This window comes from Copidosoma floridanum, unplaced genomic scaffold, assembly GCF_036245765.1.
Source record: "Copidosoma floridanum isolate Cflo_tuat_1 unplaced genomic scaffold, Cflo_Japanese_pri ptg000030l, whole genome shotgun sequence".
NCBI classification, from domain to species: Eukaryota; Metazoa; Arthropoda; class Insecta; order Hymenoptera; family Encyrtidae; genus Copidosoma; species Copidosoma floridanum.
This window is the reverse complement of record NW_028321907.1, coordinates 3507485-3530625: the sequence shown is the minus strand read 5'-3', so window position 1 is coordinate 3530625 and position 23141 is coordinate 3507485. Positions and strand designations below refer to the sequence as shown.

The 23141-nt window shown below is 45.0% G+C and overlaps 1 protein-coding gene across 2 annotated transcripts; it reads right to left on the bottom strand.

The window, feature by feature from the left end:
• Nucleotides 1-62: 62 nt before the first annotated feature.
• On the bottom strand, nt 63-21396 carry LOC106638775 (transcriptional regulator ovo). Of its 2 annotated transcripts, none has more exons than XM_089596733.1 (10): nt 20855-21396; nt 6995-7455; nt 6305-6794; nt 5687-6227; nt 5332-5585; nt 4884-5071; nt 4464-4601; nt 3810-4109; nt 3562-3720; nt 63-3079 (listed from the first exon to the last, which is right to left on the bottom strand). In XM_089596733.1, exons 1-10 carry the CDS (start codon nt 21012-21014, stop codon nt 2951-2953), a joined length of 2820 nt encoding a protein of 939 aa, XP_089452859.1. In that variant the 5' UTR covers nt 21015-21396; the 3' UTR covers nt 63-2950. The 2 variants fall into 2 exon arrangements, with proteins under 2 accessions (XP_089452859.1, XP_089452860.1); XM_089596734.1 differs by having other exon boundaries at nt 4863-5071; nt 6995-7449.
• Between the last annotated feature and the right edge of the window lie 1745 nt (nt 21397-23141).

Genomic DNA, 23141 nt, shown 5'->3' with positions numbered 1-23141 from the left:
TTTATTTTCTCACGGAAACAGGATAGTTGGGAAAGAAACAAAACTTTGATAATACACTCAACTCTTTGTGCTGTAAATTATTTATTTTCATACTTGCAAAACGCTAATTACGCAGCTTTTACAATCAGGAAATTCATATAAGCGCGCAATAAAATCATTGGGATATTTTTTTTATTTAGTGTAGACGTAGTTCAAATCGCGCTTCGCATACAATCTCTGGTATGCACTTCTTCATCATATACTATAATAACATTTGTATGCGTTGGTCTTAACGATGATAAATATATTTATAATAATGTATTTAGCTATATCAATGATGTGATAATATTAATAAGGGTAGTAACCGTTATATTATCAACGATAATAATACAGAGGTACTAATGAAAAAAAAAAAATTATCATGATTGTTTTCAAAGTGAAGTCTATGCGTTTAGAAAAATTGTATTGTTTTTTTGGTCCCTCAAGTCAACAACAAAAATCGTCAACAAAGTACAAAATTTGACGGTAGCAGCAAAGATGGTAAAACAATACTGAATGTAAATTAAATAGTTAAATGTAATGCAGATGGAATCGCGCCAATTGCAACATCATTTTATAACTGATTTTTTCATTCTCTTGAGTATTAGAGTGGATAAAATAAGATTTCTTGTTTTTGTTCGCATTTGTTTCGTTACTCTTTAATGAATCATCCATCGATTAATAATAATAATAATAATATTAATAATAATACAAATAGTATATTGTTATGTTATAATGATTAAAATGTACTAACAATCTCTCGCTATGATACAAAATATGATTATTCTTAATTTAAATGATAATTAAAATACGCAAGGTACTAAATTTTTAAGACTAAAATTTTGAGCCACGCTGGCCTGGAAAGCAGCCAAAATGTCGTTCAAAAGTTATTTACAGTCACCAACATAAATAGTTTTTTTGCTTAAAACGAGAACTTTACAATTGTATAATATTATAACGACCACAATTTAAATTGTGTGTACGCATATCGAAAACAACATAATAATCGATAATTGAATAAAAGTTGAAAGGAAATCTTTGTCGTTGCAAAGGAAACATTGATTTTATTATAAATAAGTTTATATATAGCGTGTATACATATATATTATATTTCGTTGCAAAATATTAATTACACTTCTTCATTGGAAAATATAATAAATACTCGATCCACGTTACATCTCGAGATTCTCGTCAACCAGCTCCATCTTATTATAGTATATTTATCTCTCTTTTGTCTTAATTGTAATGAAACGTCCTATAACGTACTTATAAAACAAATTTGTATATTTATATATATATTTATTAATGTACTATTTACAATATATCTGCTCGGAATGCATTAACGCGTTGAAACTGTGTATTACGTGGAAAAGCACCTCGTCTTTCGTTCACCTTACAAGAAGATTTAATTCCTCCCTTGATTTATGAAGAGCACCTTTCAAGTCCCCTGTTTTTTTTCTTGCCGCCGTATTGAGAACAAAAAAAAAAGAAACAACAAGTACAAGATCAACGTCGGCTATCTCGTTTTACACATACATAAATTTTACGAGATTTGTTTCGTTCCTACCACCGAGAAAAATTGCACGAAATCCCGATTTGTGAATTATTTTGCAAAGTGCACGCGTACGTATTTTTATTAAATAATACTTACACGTGTACATGTATATATATATATTTAGTTACTAAGTACATGGGAATGTATTTTCATAGTAATCAATAATAATGTTTCGCGCGCAAGCATATAAACTACAATGACAAAAATCCTCCTCGTATAGAGCACAATGGCTCCAATGTATACATATAAGTACTGAAGCGAATTTCGATGTGTACATTATTTTATGCGCGAGACGAAAAATAGTTTAAACATGCTTTTCTCTGTCGCTCTATATCACAGGTTACATTATTCAACAAAGTGCGCGTAAACTCTACACAAATGAATGATTAGAATAGAAAAAAAAAAAATTATATTCTCCCTCGCTATAAGTACATTATCATGATAAACATATATAAGTATCTACCACGTCAGTCGATCGATGATTGCGATAACGCAATCTTCTTTGCATATATCATATGTATAAATTGTATATAGTACACCATAGAGTTGATCCTTTGTTCCTTAGTTCTCAAGAGATCCCCAACGTCGAGCAGTGATTAATATTCCATAAAGTCTGTAGCTTGTTGATTGCCTATGGATCTCATTGTATTACGTATCAAACGTTTTTTTTTTTTCAGTCGTTAACCAGTCGCTGCTTAAAAATGTCAACAGTGACACTTTTATCCTTACAGAAAAACGTAAAAGACCTCTTGCCTCGAAAAAAAAGAAAAAAAAAAATACAGCCCGCAAAGTCGGAAAGCAACGTAACGTGCCGTACATCTCTTTGAATCGATCGATCGCGAGTGAACCAGACAACCGGACCGCGGAGCACAACAATACACTTTGCATTGAAAAAGAAGAACAAAAAAAAAAAAAAAAAACGGGGGAGGAGTAAAAACGCACCGCAGTTTTACATAACATTCCTGAAACGTTGAATCCAAGTCTTTGGGCCAGGCTAAACGTATTTTATTTTATATATACTAACGCAGTCCTCGAATAAGGTTTAAAAACTAACATATAGGTACCCGCCTCCCACCCTCCCCGTAAACGCAACTTGCTGGAGAAAAAAAAATAATAAAAATAATAGAGTAGTAAGTTGTAATTATACTGCCTAACAGAGTCGATACGTTAAATACTGAACGTGTGCCATAAAATAATAATAAATATATAGTATTTTGTCTCGTTATCATCTGTACATCGCCTTCGTCGATCGTCCATCCGTGCATGCATCAATATGTATATATAGTATACATATGTATGCATATATAAAACAGAGGGTAAATCGCTCCCTCGAGTCGTCATCCCCGATGCTATAACAGTTGCGGCAGAATCTCGGGGTTAGAACGTGGTGGCTCGGCCCATGTGGAGGATGGTCGATGCCCGGCGCAGCTGAGTCGTCGCGAGCCCCTTGGAGGCGGACTTGACGCAGCTGTCGGCGTTTCGCGAGTCCCGCTGCAGCAGACCACCCTGGAGATTCACACGAGCAGTTGTCACTTGTGCTTTTTTCTCTTTTTTGCTTTTTTTTGGTTGTTTTTTTTTTTTTTTTTTTCGTACTGCGGATGTACACGCGCGTGTGCACGGAAGATTTTTGTAACTTTGCTTATCGTTGCAAATTTTCATTATTATTATTATTTTTTTTTTTTTGTTCGTTGGAGTCACCCTATTTTCAAGACCATCTCAACCGGAAGAACGAAGCGAAGGCAGAGCAACGATGAACAGAGCTGTTTCGAGCAACGGATTTCGCGCGTCCATAACAATTTTCGTACAGTGTTGATTAAATTAATTGTTATTATAAGATTAATAATAATTATAATTATAATGACAGTGATAAAATAATATTTGTAACTAATAGTAAAATGATAATGATAATGATAGTTCGCTTTTATACAACGCAAGGTCGGCTCGTGTTTTTCTTCTTTGTGTTCGTTTTTTTTTGTCTACGTGCGCACCTGCAGCAGCATGTTGGCAAAGTTGCTGTTCGTGAACTTAAAGTGCCGCTTGTCGTAGAACTTGAGCAGGGCCGGGCTGTAGGGGTGCTTGTCCTTCAGGTGGAGGTAATGAACTTCCGGCTCCTGCGTCGTGTGGCCGCACTCCTCGCAAACGTACACCTGTTGGTCGTACCGAACACGTTGAGTGTTTTTCACGGTTAAGGACAAACGAGAGGCGCTTCAAGACAATGTGGTGGTGTATTTGTTACCTTTGTGCGACGCTCCTTGTAGGCGTACTGGTGCTGGACCCCGTGGACCTTGAGACAGTGGCTCTCGAGGGAGCACCTCTGGGTGAAGCTCTTCTCGCAGAGGTTGCACTTGTAGGGCCGTACCCCGGTGTGCGTCCGGGTGTGCCTCTTGAGGTCGAAGGTGTCGTTGAAGCCCTTGCCGCAGAAGGTGCACAGGTAACGCTTGACGTCGCTGTGGCACTTCATGTGTCGGTTCAGCAATCGCTGCAGGCTAAAGTTTTTGTTGCAGACCCGGCAGGCGAACCTGTTCGGATCGTCCTCCTGCAACGGGAAAACCCAAGTGGTTCGAATACGCGTCTAGTGGCAACTATACCGTTTTCTCTAATCACGCATTAGCTACTAGGACATAATATGGAGCGGCGTAGGAGTAGACCTTGACATTTTTTTTTGCTCTACCGATGATGCGATTTCTCGCGCGCGTTAGTCATGAACTTGACTGCACGGACCTTGAGTTTCTTTGTTTTTTTGTTGTTTTTTTTCCTAAAGCGCGCGCAACAGGAAGAACGCGGGGCAAGAAAAATGTCAAGATCACCGTCTAAAATACAAAAGATCGGGAAACAATCGGGAAAAAAAAAGGAAAAGTGCGAGAGGCTCGACGAAAGGAAATTGCGTTACCTTGCCGGTTGGCGGTCTCGCGGTGCGTTCCTCGTCACGCGTGCCCGTCGTTTGCCGCTGGCCTTCGACCGCCAATGGATTCTTGATGCCATGGCCTCCGTTGACGAATTCCAGCTGCACGTCGCCAGGAAGTCCCAACTGTGTTGCAAAGGAAAAAAAAAACAAAAACGCCTCGTTAGCCGAGAGGTACATACAGCGAGATAGCTCGCAGGATGCGTCAGTAACGACAAACAATCTGAATGATTGAATTTTTCGGATTAAGCACCCTCAAGTTGATTGGCATTGCATATACATATATACATACATGTATGGATAAACGACTTTTGGAGAAGGAATGATAAAATATAAAAAAAATCAGACGCGCGTATGCCTTTGCCGAGATCAAGCCGAGTTGCTTACCCTCTGCTGGAGTACACCAACCCTTTGCGTGAGCGGAGGCTCGACGGTGGCCGAGGAGGTGCTCGACGGTACCCCGGACGGGCTCGGCGCGTGGTCCATCAACCCGCAAGCCGGCGACCCGCTGGTCGAGGTAGCGTCCAACGAACAGCTACCCGCTCCGGGACTCGGCAAGCTACCACCCGCACTGCTACCCGAATCTAGTTCCAATCCTGTCGACATCATCAATTTCCATTTACATTGGAGCTGCTTGTATTTTAAATGGGCCGTGCATGGTATACAGCGTTAATCGGACAGAGGGTTAAAAGTCACATCAGCCAACCGATAGAGTAAATTATGTATTATCATGAAGCTACTGCTGATTCATCTACACCCAGTTAGTATGGTACAACACTAAAGGGAAGGGAAGAAGATGGTCGGGGGGGGGGTGGAGTGAAAGAGTGGTTTAGTTGAGAGAGAGAGAGAGGCCCACCACTGCCAGTAAAGCTGAGACCAGGACTCAGCAAACCTTGATGGTGGTGATGCTGGTGCGGCGACATGGCCTGCTGTTGCTGCTGCAGCTGGACCTGGATCTGCAGCTGCTGGAGCTGCTGGGGCTCGCCGTGAAGGCCCAGCTCGGAGCGTTCTTTGGATAAACTCTGGTAGCCCGAGTCCCCCGTGGCCCCGTTCGAGTAGAGCCCCGAGAGCTTCGACGAGCCAAAGTGATGCTGCGGCACCCCGTAATGTCTGCGAATACTCGTACTTTGTTAGCACTGTACTTTTAAAGTCTTCATCCGCATGTACACACGTAAGATTATGGTGGAAAAAAAAAGTACACGATTGCATACCTGGGGTGGTCGAAGGCACGCGCGAGGCCGATACTGTGCTCGGGGAAGGGATCGACGCTCGGCTCGACGGGCGTGCCCAGCGAGCCGTCCTGGGCCGTCATGCCGTTGCTCCCGGCCGACCCGGGCGAGTGAAGGGCCTCGTCCAGCAGCTCACCGGCCGTCTCCTCCACCGGCAATCTGAACAGGTCCGCGGCGTCGCTTAGGCTCTCGAGGAGGGCCGTGTGGTCCGAGCTGAAGGTCAGGGTCGCCGAGAACTGAAGCGGATCCCCAACCGACCCCGAGACGTCGAGCATCATGTTGGAGTCGGCCACGTCGTAAGCCCCGTACTGGCTGCCGAGGAGGTCATTCGAGGGTATCTTGTAGACCGTGAGGTCCTCCTCCTCCTTCACCCCGATGCCATACGACGCGCACACGTTCTGCAGGAGCGAGTACTGTTTGGCCTCCTGCGCCGCGTACGGGTGCTGCTGCGGGTTCAAAGAGCCGTCCTGACCGGTGTCGCACTCCATCCCCATCGCCGGCGACGCCGTCAAGTACCCGTTGCCTGTTGCCCGATCCATTCATCATATTACAATACGTCTACACAAAACATAAAAGTTGGGGGCCAAAAGCGGCACTCACCGTTGTACTGGTTGGCAAAGTTGGCGAGGTTGTTGCCACCCTTGAGGCTCTCGTAGAACGGGGGTAGCGAGCCCGTGGGCGGGGAGCTCGGCCCGTAATTGCCCCTGCCCCCGTTGCCACCTGGGTTCATACCGCCCCCGCTGCCACCCGAGACTCCACCACCACCAGCGCCACCACCGCCCGAGGCGAAGCCGGACGAGCCACCACCCGAGCCGGAGGAGCCGGAGCCACCCGAGCCAGAGGAGCCACCCGATTGGTGGTGGGCTCCACCGCCTCCGCTCGCGTTGCTGGATCTGCCGTGGCCGCTGGCCGCCGAGTGCACTTGGGGCCCGGTGGCGCTCAACCTCATGGCCAGCAGGGGCCGAGCTATCGAGTTCCCGGCCACGGGCGCCCGCGTCGCCTTGGCCCCCTCCCGACCGCGCTCCTTGCCACTCTCCTCGGAATCCTTGTCCTTGTTGCGCTTCGGCACCGCGTAGTCGATCGGCTGGTCCTGAGGGATTTTTTTTTTTTTTCAAACCAATATATACACACGTGGGGGTCGGTATTATATATAGAGAATGGAATGATACGAGTGCACTCGGACTTTTTGTCGGATAAGACGCGCACTCGAGTGCACCCACGGGCCCAATAAAAGTGTAAGGAATGTGGACTTGGGGGGGGGGGAGGGACAAATTGTTGACGTGGACTCACCTGTTCCGGCTCTTGGGCGCGTGGCAGCTCGATCTTGGTCTCGTCGCGCCTGAGGCTCTGGGCCTTGGGGGGTACCCTCTGTATGACCGAGACCCGGGTCGGGGGCTCAGGTCTCGGGGTGCGGGGCGGCGTCACCGGCCTCGGCAGCTCGACCCGCTCGGACTTGACCGCCACCCCGAGTTTTTGCTGGCCGTCGGGCCTCGTCGCGGCCCGGCTGAGCACGTGGTTCCGGCTGCCGTAGGGCACGTCGCCCCCGAGGATGCTCGAGATGAAGCGCCGCGCCGGCGTCGTCGTTGGTAAACTCGGGGACGGTGAACTCGAGCTGGATCGGCTCGCGGTGGCTGACAGCGACGCCGGGACGACGGATGCCAGGGGCGGGCCACCGGCCGGCGAACCCCCGGCTCGGGAGATGGACGACTCGGGGCTTTTGACCCGCTCATCCTCCGACTGCTTGTCTCGACCTGCAACCGAAAACAAAATCGTCACATCTCTCGCTTTCTTTGCCCCTTTGTAAAACTCGTCTTTGGCAATAATCAATTACCATATATATAGGTATGGGCGTTAAATTAAAAGAGAGAAGAGAGGAAGAAAAAAAAAAGCAATCACCAAGAGCAGTGGATTCGCGAGCAGCTGTCTCGTGGCAGCTGCGCAACGGCTCGAGGAACAGCGCGTTACAAGAGGCTACCTGTACAAGGTGGGCGTCTAAGCAAAGCGCGAGCGCGTGTATATATACCGTCGTCCTCGTAATAGTCGTCTTGACTTTGACACAGAGAGTTCCGCCGAGCGGAAACGAGGGAGCTGTTTTTTTTCTTTTTTTTTTTTCTTTCGCACACTCCGCGCGTACAGGTATATACATATATTATATACAATATGCTTGTACAAAGGAGCGTTCATATCATCGGAGCCGCGTCTCTTCTTTTCTCTCCGTGGGAAGGAGAGACCGACCGCAAGACTAATGTACACAACACAAATATATACAACGCAATAGCACTCACGGGCAAGTATATTAAAGTGTTTAGTGCATAGCTGTACACGCTGTTGGGCCAAAAAGTGAAATCGGTGCTGCTTACGTGTGTGTTTAACTAAGCGACGAGAACTGTTTTTTTTTTTTTTTTTTTCTCATTGCGATGAATCGACGTATGTACGGGGAGATACTTGAATGTTAGACCGTGTGTGTTTATGATTAATCGCAATGTGGCGCAACTCTCGTAAATAAAAACGATGGCACAGACCTGGACATATAAATTATATACGCAAAGGAGGTATACAAATTAAAATTCCAAGCCAGTCCAAAGGGGGCACCAATGACAAGAGAAAAAGCAGAGGTTGGAGCAAAGGTGCATATCTTCCACGAAATACCGAGAGTATACGCGTACTTGTAGCGATCGAAAACGGTGCCGATGAGCATAAAAATAAAAGGCACCGTTCTTTCATTTGCGCAATAGAGGCCATAGGAGATTACGTCAGCACGTATTATACGTCACGAATATATGCCTAGAGCATCCAAAATGGCGGGGGTCGCTCTCTCGCGCCGAGACACACGCGCGGGCGTTAGGTAACCTTCGAAACCCGTTTGGACTTTCGTAAAAATTGAGAGAACCGGAGGAGTAGGAGGAAAAAAAAAAAAAAAAGCACAGCTGAGCCAGCAAGTACCGCGCGGTCCATCGACGCACCGCAGGATATTTTTCTTCTCTTTCGATCGACGTCCCTTTCTTTTTTTTATACACCATCGTTTCCGAGAAATCCTCGTGCTTCCGTTTCATCAGGAATACGATGGGACTCTCGATTTATTCGCACCAAAAATCGAGATTGAAATACGAGCTATACGTAGGGAGGAAGAGCTCGCGCGAGAAACACGCGTCGACGCGGATTAATCATCTCTGTAGCGCCAATTAAATCTTTGAGCCATTAACAGTAAATCTCGGCAATTACAGCTCGCTGTTTTTTTTTTTTCCTCCTCCTCTGCTGTATCGCTCGAAAGTCGGAAAATCGAAGGACGCCGATTTATTCCAGAAACGATCTACGATTCTATTTTTGTTACGTACCCTGCAGCTGATGACGGAGCGCATTGAGTCACTTTTGACTCGATGACCCTTTGCCGATACTTTGTTTTGTTTATTTGTTTACTTACTTTTTTTTTTCCCCCCTGTCCCGATCCCCGACTAAGTACACTTGATATATGAACTTTGTCCACCCCCCGCCCTTTTGGCTTTTCTCACCACGGTATTTTTCGGGTTTTTCAAGCAGGTAGAGGCGTGCGTTATTGTACGCTCACGTGTTTTTCTTCGGGGCGTTGCCGAAAGCGCACCGTCACGGTTATTCCCTGAAAAAGGCATTTTTGTTCCAAGAGAGTGCATTAAAGGGCCCCTTTTCGAGCTAAACGCAAGTCAAGTATGGGTATACATTGAAGCGAACGAAGCACGAAGAAGAAGAAAAAATGTACGTGCGAGAAGACAAAGCCGGACGGCTCTTCGTAGGAACGGGTTGCATACGTATGGTCGTAAAGAGGCCCTCGACACCGTCACCTGGAAAATAATGGCCTCGCAAGAACTTTCCTCTCACTTACTTGCATGTTTATACGCGAGTGTGTGTGCGTAATATCCAAAAAAACAATAGCATCGCACTTGACATTACCAGTCGTTTTATTTTCATTCCTTTCGCACGATCACGGTATACCAGCATCTCTTGGCGGCTCGTGGAGGAAAGTGATGTACGCGAAACGGGGAATCTCGCTGAAAGTAACATCAGACGCGGGTAAGTGTACGAGAGTGCAGTGCAAGAAACGCGCTGACATCGGGCAAATAAAAAAAAAAAAAAAAAAAAAAAAATGGGGGACGTTCTACGATGCGAATACACGTATATATATAAGCTCCGCGGAGTAACAACCAGCGTCACACGTATAGACACTGGATAGCGAGGGAGACTCCAATGCCCGATAAAGAAAGACCGAGAGCGTACTGTATTTATTATACGTATATGAGCCGCGTACGTGTGTGTATCCTTCACTCTTTTTCTCTTTCGTTCCCATCGGTGTAGCGTGTACCATATTATACCGGTGATTTTGATGCCCGACCATCGGAGCACACACGCGCGATTTTTTTTTTTTTTTTTTTTGCACCCACCTCCGGCGAGAAAGGGCAGACTTTACAAGTGTATCCAATGACCCTTTGGTACACGGTGATTTTACCCGAAGAAAAAATAGGTGGGTTGGGATAAAACACCGAGAGAGGAATTTCGCAAATTGCGTGTACTTTTTCACCAGCGTAACAGTATCCATTGATTCGAGGCGCACCTTTTCGGGCTTTGATCGATACGTATATAGGAGTGCGGATGGTGGCGCTAAATCATTAGGCGCGGCAGGCTTGACGGGAACGCACGAGAGATCGGTATGCCTAACGGTCTGTGTATGGATTATCGGTGCAGGTTGCGAAGAAAAAAAAAAAGAAATGAGGCCTAACTCGTATGCGCGTGTGATTAAAGCGCGGACTCGCTGTGAGACTTTGAAGTTGGGGGAATAAAAAAAAAAAAGAAAAAAAAAAAACAGAGCAAACAAAAAGATATATACGTGTGGCCGATCGCAGCCAATCGGCCGCGACGAAATTCGGGTCAATGTCGGCGTAGCGGCCGTTTCACGGCATTGTCGGACAGAGCCAGTCGGGGGGAGTTGGTTAAGGTGGTACAGTGGCGTATATATTATACACTATATATATCGTCGTCGTCTCGCGGCCACTGCATTTATAAGTATATATGTGTGTGTAATACATAGGGTACGCGCGCGTTACATGTACTCCCGACGTTTCAATGTCGCGAGTATACCGATAGGTTCTTAATGCCTCCTGTATATATTATACGTAAGATACCCGCTTCCAGCTGTCGGACCTGATTTTTCGGGGGGTAGACACACACGCGCGCCGATTTTTTTTTTTTTTTTTTTTTTACGCGCGAAGGACGAAAAGTAAGTGTGTAATATATTGCGTTGCGAAGCGTTTGCTCATGGCGCGACCTTATGGTAATTTAAGATTCAAACGCCGCGCGGCATCGAGGACGCGTGTTTACGCGCCGAATGATAATAACGTGTGTTTTATATGCCCCACGGGGACTCCGGAGATATGTACATCACTCGTGTCCCTCGGGAGATTTTCTTTCGAGAAATCAGAGCTGCGATCGAAGATCGTTGATGAATCGTTTCGAGCTGTGATTGATTACCCATCAAATATCGAGATGGATCCTTTTGCTTCGGTGTTTCGTGTACAGGAAAGACATTCCGTTGGATGAAAACAGAAGAGAGACTCCGGCTGATGTATGTACATAGATGTGTAGAGTTTGAAAAAAAAAAAAAAAAAAAAAAAAAAAAAGAATCGAGGCAAATTTACACGGTACGAATTGGGCTCACACTCGCGCGTCGGGCCCATTAGCAATTACACCGTACGAGCGTAACCAAACCAGTTTGCGCGTACGAGTGCCCCGTTGATATAATAAAAACCTGTATGGTATAGCAGGCAGGTAATTAAAATCGGCCAAACACGTATGTACACTAGAATAAATTTATTAGCTCGCTTGTAGCCGCATATGGATCAAAGATCTTTGGTATATATCGAGTGAAAAGTGCGGTGTAAGAATCGGTAAGAGATTTCGCGCTCGTGTGTGTTCATGTGAGCAACGTCTCGGGTTATCGCTAAACGTGTTGGTCCGAGAGAGGGAGAATCTGCAAAATTTACGATGCAAACTTTGCACGTGCGTTCGAGCATCGGGGCATGAATAGAGCGCGCTTGAGTACACACACCACTCCCAGAAATCCTTTTTCACGCCTCTCTTTCTCGAGCTCTCGTGCGTACACGCTCAACTGTCGCACAAAGTGCACGGGATTCGCAAAAATCGCATAATACACCTACGGCGTTGTGCTTGTTTCTTTCTTTCTTTCTTTTTTTTTTTTTTTTTTCCTCCGTTCGCACATTTCGCACCGTTTTGCGAACGTGACGATTTTTGCGTGTGCCCAAAGATTTAGGCAAAGATCGGTAAACAACGAGGACGGACCAACCATACCCGCAGACCGATGTTGTTGACCGATACAAGGAGCTTGGGGCACGCGAACATTTTCGACAACATCCGCGGCTGTATTTTTTTCAAATCAGTGGATTCACTTCAGGAAGTAGCACCGTGTAAAACTTGTAAAAAAAAATAAATTCATTGCGAAGCCGCTGTACTATCATCGACACGAAAACGGTGTAACAAAACACCAACAAACTAGCTATCGAAGCATCGCCGAGTTGGAGATTTCACTTTTTTTTTCTCCCCCATGATAGCCCAGCCGAGTATTGTAAATATCGCGCAAGTGTCACGATTACGTCGAAAAAAAAAAAAAAAAAAAGGAAGAGCGACACGCATATCACCCCAGCCGAGACAAACACCTGGTGGTACATGTACATACAGCTCGCTTCCATTAATGATTACGGCTTTCAGATATATGTATATATTACATTACATTATACGTGTGCCCGTATGCCCGCACACCGTTCGCGGTGTACTATACTCTTACGCGAGAATATAATTAAGCCCAAGCGCCCGGGGAGAGCATAGTACGGACAACAAAATCGTACTAGTGGTTTGTAGCAATGATGGTAGTCTCTTTAGCACTTTAATGTTAACGATTTTCAGTTGAGAAAAATAGTGGGATTAAATATTTTATTTCGGATTCTTAAGCCAATGTCACCACAACCGCCCATCCACTGCTAAAAATGTATACAGTAAACAGCAAATAAAACAAACAAACAAACAAAAAAGGGTAATATTCGATGCACCCGTAATTACGCAGGTGCACCATGTAATATATATATATTATAAACGCGGCGAAAATCAAAACGCAATTACAAACTAATTTAAAGCCCGCAATGTGCGTGGGTCCAAAAAAAAAAAAAAAAAAAAAAAAAAATGACAATCTCCTCCTTCTGCAGTAAAAAAAAGCACACGTATACGCGAGAGAGATCACCCTGAGCTCAATCCGTTACGCAGAATCATCGCGTTGCACATGTATAAATGTACAGGTACTCGCGAAAAGACCTGTGCGAGAGAAAACGCACAAAAGAAAGGTGGAAGGGAAAAAAAAAAAAAAAAAAAAGAAGGAGATCAGAATCGGCGGACAAAGGAGAGCGCGCGCGAGCAAGGTTGCTGCAAGGAGAGCGATTTTTTATCCCCCCCCCTGCACACGTGCTGTATACCATACACATCCAAAGTTTCGCAAAAAGCCATATATGTACGTGTATTATAGTAGGTATACACGCGCTAACTTATTTACGGTACATTTGTCGAAAAAATCAAGTGCACCCGATTCGGAGTCGCGATTAGTCACGCCACGGTGAATCATCGTTTTTGGCTGCGTGCACCGGTCAACGCGCCAATCGTCAAAAAAACATCTACACGCGGAGCTCGTAAAGCCATCGAAAGGACGAGAAACACAAGCCCCCCCCCCAATAATCGTAATCCCACGACTTTTTCGACTCCGGCGACCCTGAACCCATTCGGTTAAACATGTACCACATCGCCTCGGGGTGGTTTGTGCACTCACGACAAATTTCCTTTTTCTCCTCGTGCTCGAAAATCGCCGAGAGAGACGACGATCGCGATAGCGTTTACTTAATGAAGGGAGGGGGGGGGGAATCGAGACGAGACAGACGCGAGCGCGTATACATATGCACTTGGCCCCCATAGCCAAGCGGGAATTTCGGTCAGGGCCCCCTGCGCATGTACACGGTATATAGGTACGTACACACAATACGCCCCGAGGCGTCGTTCCGTTGCGCCATCGCGAGAGTATAGCCACCTACACGTAAAATGTACTTCAGAGGTAAAAAGTACCTGTACAAACAGGAGTCGAGGATAAAGCACGAACTCGATGTTCTTTTATTTTCTCGTACACTGGTAGGTGCACACCCAACAGGTATTATTTCTTCACCCCTCACCCCTACCCGTTGAAATGGCAACTGTGCCATATACACTTTGAAAAAGTAGTACTTAGGTACTCTAGTTTTGTAACGCGTCGCGCATTTTACGTAATTAATATAGGTAATACACCAACATTACGTTGTAAGAGGGGGGGGGATTGACCGTAACATGGACCACGTACACCGGTATTATCGCTATGGCCACTAGTATTACGTTTATTACGAGATAACGCAAACAAGATTGCGTCTACCGCAATATCAGATTATATTATTGGTAGGTAAACCTAAATGACTCCAGTGCTGTATATATATATATACACGTGACTGATTAAAAGCTTCATGTAACCCATAATCTTGCGGCATACAACATATATAAATATGTATTACACACGATGGTAAAAATGGCAAGTGTCACGCGCGTGTCCGCGTAAGTGTACCGTTAGCCCATCCGCTGCACTATTCGCTCGTCGTTAATATTTAGAGCACATATTAATTAATATACAATATGCTCGTTGTCTATACACTCGATGTATATTGTATTAATGTAGGTGTATATTTTATTGCGATGAATATTATAACGACGAGACTATATATATAGTGGGGTTTAGGTAACGTAATGGATGTAATGCATATATGTACATGTAAGAGGCGTTTAAAACAATTTGGCCGAGCCGCTATACGCGTCGTCTCCTTGAGCGGCCCATCGGCACCGGCTCAGAGAGAGGACGGAAGGCTCCTTGGGCAATTATGGTCACAGCGTCTCCGTGCCTTGGGGCCCCGAACCTGTTTCTGCTCGGCGTCGTCCGCACCGCGTTAGTTTTTATTGCACGAGCCAAAGCGCAAAAATTGCACGGAGAAGAACAAGTCGGGGCTACCGATGATACACCGCGTGCATATATACATACGCAGGGGCAGGTATGGGCATACTGGTGCGCCGGAGAGTCGTGAGGACCGTTTCTCCCGTGACGGTGGTAAAAAATATAAGTTGCTGCCCCTCCGTGTATATATATATATATATATATATGTATACATACAGGTATAACGCGCGTGTGTTACTGTACACGATGCGGGATCTCTGCCGCGATTTCGCTCCTCCTCCCTCCGCCTCTCTCTTCTTCATATATATATATATATATATATATATATTTTTTTTCGTTGGTTTTTGCTTTCTTTATATATATGTGTGTAATACACCGAGAGAGTCTTTTAGCCCCTCCTGCTCCCACTTCTTCCTCTTCTCGGTCCTCGTCTCCACTGACCTTGCGAAAGCGTAAAAGTTCGCGTTTGCAGAAAAAGAGCCGTTGTATGGGTAGATACTCTATACCTGCTGCGACTCTCTCGTCTCTGTTCGCGGAACTGTACACGTATATGCTACGGTTCTGTGATTCCATGTCCTTTTTTATGCTTTTTTTTTGCTTTTTTACTCTTTCGATGTTTTTGTTTTATCAAGAGTTTTTCTGCTTTATTTTTTGTGTCCAGAATGAAAAATCCATGACAAACGGTGAGCAAAAAAAAAAAAAAAAAAAAAACTCGACTGTACCGATCGCGCCCTTCGTGTGTAACGTCTCGAGCAGGCGATACTTAACGAGTTCCGAAAGAACACCTCGTGCGCGAGATGGAGATATGATGTATCGGCCTGCATTATTTTAAAACCACCTTGTGCGCCACAAAGTGGCTTATCGAAAGGAGATCTCAAAGGCCCAACGGCCGAGATTACTCAATCGCGAGCACCCGGACGTCTAGATTTTCTCTTTGTCTCCCGAGATCTCGAGTCAAACCACATCATTTTCAGCAGCCCCTAAAGGTCTGTAAAATATATATATACGTTCCCTCCCGTCGATACAACTGTCCATTTATACCTTACCGATCGAATCGCCATTTGGATCATTGGGAAAAAAATTTATTAAAACGGTACCGCACTCCTCTTACATCAGCCTTATGGAACATACCAAAGCACGAATATACAACATTATACCCGCGTATACATAAGTAGGTACTTGGGTGTAGAATGCGCGCACGCGAGCACAATTTTTTTTTTTTTTTTTCCTTTTTTTTCCCGAGCCCAACATATATATACACATAATATGTGTACAAAGAACAGACAGACAGACAGACACGCTGCGGAGAGATACAAGTCGTGTATAAGCATATATAACAGAGTGCAGGTCGCGCTATCGTGAACCCGCGCGCGTGTGCAGACACTTCCGCTGCGCAGCGTTGCTCGGTGATAGGTACAGATATCGCGCTCGTCCTTTTTTTTTTTTTTTTTTTTTATCATTACGTATGTGTACCGTGCACCTAAACCGTGTGCCTACATATATATACATGTACAACAGCACAGAGAGAGGGGGGCCCAGACGGAGAAACCATGCCTCGCGCTCATTGTAATTCGTCTCGATGAGCGCGCACCCTGATATAGGCACCTGCTGCTACATAGTACACCGTACACAGCACACAACATGGGTATGTGAGTAACAGTGACGGTGGCAGGTTCACCTCTCCGTTTTCGTATGCTTAGTATATATATACGTTATGTGCATGCACACGTTTTACCTATGTGCATGCACCCCTTCGTATTGCAGATATCGGTAAGTATCTACTTGTTAAATGCGTACATATATATGCTCAGAGGAGCTTATACAGGTGCAAAAATGTATACATTCCGCGTGCTCTTTTTTCCGTTTAGGTATATACCATGGGGTGCGTCTATAATGCGGTTGTTCTTGTTTTTCGTTTTTTTTTTTTTTTTTTTTTCTTTCACGGTCCTGAAATGAAAGAAACAACGAAAGAGAGAGAGAGAGATCTAGCTCCGAGATCGCGTAAAAAGCGAACGCTGGCTCGGCTGTTATCGCACCTTCGTCCATTGTGTGCACGTTTTGTTGCGCTGGGGTCGGGTTTTATGTATAGCGCGGGCACACAAATACACATACATACGTATTGTACTATCTGTTTTTTGTAGGTGGAGTACATGATATATACATATAAGAATAGGCACACGTGTAACAATATATATTATGCGGTTTACGGTATGCGTGTACGTACCGTTTGTAACGCGTTGTCGCTGTGTTTTGTTGGACGCCGAGGGGTGAGACAAAACAATAAAAAAAAATAAAAAAAATTGAATCAAATTCTTTGTTGGTTGATACATTTTTTTTCTTTTTTTTTTCTTTCAGTAAATCCTCCAACGAATACCTGTTGATCGAAGCGATCGAAAAGTCGAGCTCTCACCTTCACTCTCGGCGAGGCATTGAAATCACCGTTCGAGTGCAACGCAAAATCACGTGTATCGATATTATTAATAGAGAGGAAAAAAAATAAACCTTGGCATTTTACCAAGAATCGAGTAATAAAGTTGCAAACAAACGCGTGAGGTCTATAACGGCAACAACAACGATGGTCGTTGATTCGTAAAACTAATTTTTTATCGTTACGACACGCGCGAAAAAACCTCGGGTCAAGCGCATATGGGGCCGAGGCTCCTTTAAAAGGCCGCAAAAAACAAAGAAGAAGAAGGACCCAGAGAGGAAGGAAAAAAAAGAGATAAAAATAAAAATAAAAATAGCCCCCGTGTTCCGTTCGATGTATCGACTGTGGTATTTATTTTCCTAAAAAGTCTCCCTCCGCTCCTCCCCCCCCCCCCCGAAAAAATCCTATCCGAATCTTTTTTTTCCATCCTCGACGAACACAATGCGTTCGGTTTACCATAACAGAAGTATACATGTATGTATAAATGCGGAGGGCGGGCAGCGGAAAAGGGCGGCTGCGGTCTGCCACAGCGTGGTGCGAGCGAGACACCATAACGTCGATTAATACAGGCGCAGAGGAATAGAGAGGGAGAATGAGCCTCGTTTTTTTCCCTCTTCTCTTTTTTTTTTTTTTTTTTTTTTTTCCTAAACCAGTTTCGAGGACGATACGAATCGTATATATATATATATATATACACACTCGGGGCTATACACGCCGAGAGTGTTGTTTCTTTCTCTTTCCTTCAGGGACGAACTCCTCCTACTCACTTTACCGTTGCGCGCTGTGCCATTGGGCCTTTTTTTCCGTACGCGCGTGTATACCCGTGTAGGTGTATCAAAGTGGCGAGAGCTACGAAAAATACTACAGATACACCGAGAGTGTGAGAACATCCGAAGCGCGCGCTGCACACGCGGGAATCGCCGAAAATCCCTTTTCATCGGGACCTCTCCTCCACAATTATATATACGAGGGGGTGTTTTTTTTTTTTCTTTCCAAAGCTCCCAAAGGAATGCGGCTATAGCTCGTCAATCTTCCCCAAAGTACCTGTTTCGATTAATTTTTTTTCTCAAATAGGGAGACGTTTCGTTGTTTGTCGTACGAGTGAAAAATAATAAAAGCTCTTACAAGATGATATTGCAAGGAGTCGCCGCTACCGTTAGGTGTGTGTATATGCATGCGTATACCGGACGGCACAAAAGACGTACATATGTTTACCGTTAAAGCGCGACATACGCCGATCGAGACTCGCGAATCGGTAATCACAACTGCGGCGCTAAATTCTTACGTCAACTAAATCTCGAGACTACGTATTTATACAGAGGCACTAACAAACTTCCATCCTCGATTGTAACGCATCATAATAATCAACCGTATTAGATTAGATTAGATTAATTCTTTATTCAAACCTTGTGGTATAACCACGTATGGTTCTCAAATAATTTACAGATAATTAATAGAATAATAGGATACATAACAATTAATCAACATAATTAATAACAATGGATTAAGAGGATTAACAGTGAAGTTGACAAAAGTAATAGTTCGCGATATACATATAATTAGAATTGACAAAATAATTAATAAAATGGGTCATAGTAATAATCGTGTAATTTGGCAATAAATAAATTTAACGTTATTGATTAGACTTATTTTAACACTATAGTAAGATTGTATAGATTTGTTTTTATTAAAAATAATTTTAAAATGTTTTTAGAGTCGTGAGATAATGCCTTGTTCACGGTTCCAATCTTGGGAATCAGAATCAAGCAATTTATTAAAAAGAAATGTTTGAAATGTATTTTTTAACCTTATGTCGAAAACTGTAATGCCCAGCGAATTCAGAAGGAGAGTGGATTGGATGAGAAATGAGTGCCTGTAAGTTTCAGTGTGGAATCTTGGACATACCAGGGCTTCTTGAGGCTGCCGAGCATCCGATCGACGAATATGATGAAGGTCAGCTGTATGAATGTATTGAGATGTACGTATGTATATATAGCGGACCTTGCCGCATGTAAAAACACGCGCTCCTCTCGTAATTTTGTACACCACGAGTACCTAAAGATAAAGCGTCCGTGACAGTGTTGCCTCGATAAATAACGTTACATGCGCGTCACGGCCGATTGTTCATATATATATATATGTATACATATGTGTATAGCCAGGAGGAGGAAGAGGACGGTGGAAAAAACGCGGATCGAGAGAATAGCTTTTTTTTTTTATCGAGAAAATCGCGAGGAGAGACATTTGTTCCGAGAACGAGTGGGTAATGTGATGCGTGTACGGTATATGGAGGAAGGAAAAGGAGAGCCGCCTTGGCCGATTGGCAATTTCTTCAAGGGCGCAAACTCCCGACGGCGCCATTTCATCGCTGTAGTGTGCGCGCGTGCGTGTACATATACATTCGCTAACGAGGAGCGAGAAATCGCAAGGGTATAGGATCATTGGGGGGAGAGGGGGCACCTGCAGGTTCAGTGTCAGGTGCCTGCAGCAGCGACATAATAGGTGGTGCCAGCCCCTTCACGAGGGTGAGTTTCAAATGCGCCATATATTCGGCCCTCTGTATATATGTATACATGTATACACCAAAATTAGGTATCGCTCTTTTTTCTCTCCTCCTTTTTGTCAGGTGCTCCTTTCGACGGCCTTGCCCTCGCGAAATCTCTCTAATGGGATTATATACTTCGAGTGCAAACGCGTGGACGCTTTCTCCCGTTTATCCGTACGCCCGATTGTTGATTTTTGTACGTGCACCAGGTATGTTGCGTATCGTGCACCCGCGTGACCTTATAACATTTACGAGATTTAAATATTTATTTTCCACTCGACTCTCTCTCTCTCTCTTGGTGAGGCTGTAATTTATTTTTATTGTTGCGCGACTTGTAATGTTAATGCAAGCTCGCAAGGTGAGCGTAATTTTTGTATCGAGTATATATTAACGGGCGAGTGGACTATGCGTGCGGTTATGCTATTTATGTAACATTGGATATTTTTCTCACGCGGAAATCTTACTCGGCGCATCGTGCCTTTTACACCGAGGCTTTTTGTTTTGGCAATTTTGTTGTACTCCCGTTTGAAGTTGTTGCGTGTTTCTCGATGGATGATCTTGGAGCGTCCTCTCGAATTCCCGAAGAGCCGCATTTTTCAACCCTTTGAAGCGTCGAGCGAAGCACGGGGAGGAAAAAAAAAAAAAAAACGAGCCCAGCAGCGCTACAGGTGCTATCGAGGAACCGAAAAACCAGTTCCCTCTCCGTGTATATTATATACCAGTGCACTCGAACGTTAAATACATGGTATTCTCTCTATCTCTGCTTTCGAAGACGCTTTGAAAGGAAGAACAAAAAAATGAGCTACTCGCGTACAGGTGCAGCTCGTCTAAACTCGATTTTTTTTTTCAAAGGCAGAAAACAAAAAAAAAAAAAACAAAAAAAAAGAAGCTCTTTACGTAATAACAACCGAGCAGGTATTATACCGTTGATTCTCAGCTGGCGCATGGCAAATGTGTTAGTACAATAGGTGTACATTTATGAATAGCGCCAGCTGTCAATCACGACGCGACGCGACAACGGCTACCTGTAACACATATAGTTTTGTGGCCGATTCCCCGGCAGGTCCTCGAAAATCGGTATGTATGATGGAAAAAAAAAAAAAAAAAAAAAAAAAAAAACCAATTGCTCACCATGAAGCTGTTGTTGCTTGTTGACGATGAGGCTGAGCGGCTCGGCAGCACCGAGCGGGCTCTCCTTGAACGGGGGGCTCTTGCCGCCGTGGTGCTGCGACTCCTGGAGGCGCTGCTGCTGCAGGTGCAGCCGATTTTTGATCAGGAATATCTTCGGCATGTCGGCTGATCAGGCCCCAACATACACACACTGGCTAACCGAGCCGATGGTGCTCTCGGAGCAGGGATTAAAAAAAAAAACGGGGGGTTGGGACGGGCGAGACACTGGCGCGGGCGCCTGTTATCACCGCGCCTCCGGCATAGTCACGGTTGCAATAGCTGCTGCCATTCACAGTTGGATTTTCTTTCGTTGGATAACGAAAATAAATATAAATGAGTGTACACTGTCGTTTCGAAAGTATTCGGTTATGGAGTTGAACAACTGAACAATCGGTAGTTATCACACTCGCGTGTCACAAGAGAGAGTCACGATCGGTACGGTTCCCCGGCACACGGGCAAAACGACCGAACGATGGTGGTGGAAAAAACAAAAAAAAAAAAAAAAAAAATCGGCAAATCGGTACAGGTGATGCGTGCGTACAACAGAGTGAATCGTAACTGCGTATGCGGGCAAACTGTGGTGTGTCCACGGGCAGTGGCTGGCCCCGATGTACTGTACTCTCGCTCACTCACTCACTGATTGACCGAGAGACTGTCTCTCGGCACGAGTGTTACCGCTGCTGCTCGGCTCGGACTCTCGTGCTCGACTACCATACCAGCAGAGGAGCCCGGGGGCCCGCGGCTCCTCCGTGCCTGCTACATTGGTACGCGAGAGAGAAAGAGACAGACAGACCCGTATTTTTTTCCGTCTCTCTTGGGAGCACTCGGCTGCCCGGGTATACACGAGAGAGAGAGAGAGAGTGAGTGAGGCCCTCGCAGCCCCCACCACGCCTACGCCTCTCTCGGCTCCTATATATATACATACATATCCTTCGCGGGGCCCTTTCTGCCCGATGCGCTTCCCCTTTTCTCACTTCTCTCCACCACCTTCTCTTCCTCCACCGTTTCTCTTCGCGGAGAGAGCAGCGGGCCCCTCTACCGGTTTCTCACTCTTTCGTTGGTAGACGACGCTGCATGAGCAGGAGAATGTAGGTATATATGTATACATACATACACGCAAGCGTAGGAAGAGAAGGAGAATCACGAGAAACTGAGAGGAGGAGGAGGAGGAGGAGGAGGTAAAAAGCGGAGCCAAGGAAGAAACAGGGAGAACGAACGGACAGGTATACCATGCTCCCCGTGGGCTATTATACACCGTAGGTACAAGTATATATTATAATGTAGAGGTGCATCTCTCTCCGTTGCAGTCCCGCTCTATGGGGCCTCCCTCCCCCCCCCCCCCCCGGTTCAAGAGAGATAGTTCTCATCCGTCTATCCTGCATATACACTTAACTTGGATGCACTTGTGTTATATATATATATATATATATATATATACCTGATGCTCTCTCATCCTGCGTATACGCGTATATATACCTACACCTCTATCGTGCACAACTTACTGCTGCCGCTGTTAATGCGCTTACTCCATCGCGCTGTGTTTTCTCCACCCTATATATATTATATACTGACATATTATACAAGTAGCCCTTCTACGAGAGGAGGCACGTTTGCCCTTTTGCATTTTACCGTGTGTACGGAGAGGTGCTTTTTTTTTCTTCAACTTTTCATTTGCGTTTTTAACGTTGAATAAGATTTTCCTCGCTTGCGAAGCTTTACACGTGCCTATACGTGTAAACCCATGCACGATTCAAGATATCTTTTTGTCGGACACGCGTATACACGGGCTTGATCGGGAGAGCTTTTTGCTGCTCGGCGCGTGTATATACATGTACAGATACTTACCTACGCCTCCCACTTTGCAAGAGTATATATAATACAGGGAACATTGCAAGCTGACGCGATAAAAAGGGCCCGTTTCTGTAGTATGCGCGTGTACAGGTATACATATACATACTTACTGCTATTATCTCCTCTTATCGGTAACCCGAGATGTTCCGCGAACAAGTAAGAAACGACGCGTACGTATACAGCTGCGCCCGCGACTCCTCCCTCCTGATGGTACATTGCACGTACACCTTGGCAATTCGTATATATTTATATATATCCTGTGCGCACATGTACCTATATATTATGTGTAACCTATACCCTGACTGGGATTTTGCCGTATACAATATGGGCAAAGATCGAGGATCTATGGTAAGCAGATAGCGCGCCGATTCGAGCCGGGTATGTATATATTTATAAT

Bases quoted from the DNA above. Each gene is read 5' to 3' on its own strand.
- LOC106638775 (XM_089596734.1), bottom strand. From the start codon at position 21,014: ATGCCGAAGATATTCCTGATCAAAAATCGGCTGCACCTGCAGCAGCAG. The intron at 6,795-6,994 runs GTGAGTCCACGT...AAAATCCCTCAG, and splicing joins GCGCCCAAGAGCCGGAACAG to GACCAGCCGATCGACTACGC. The intron at 5,586-5,686 runs GTATGCAATCGT...GAGTATTCGCAG, and splicing joins CGTGCCTTCGACCACCCCAG to ACATTACGGGGTGCCGCAGC.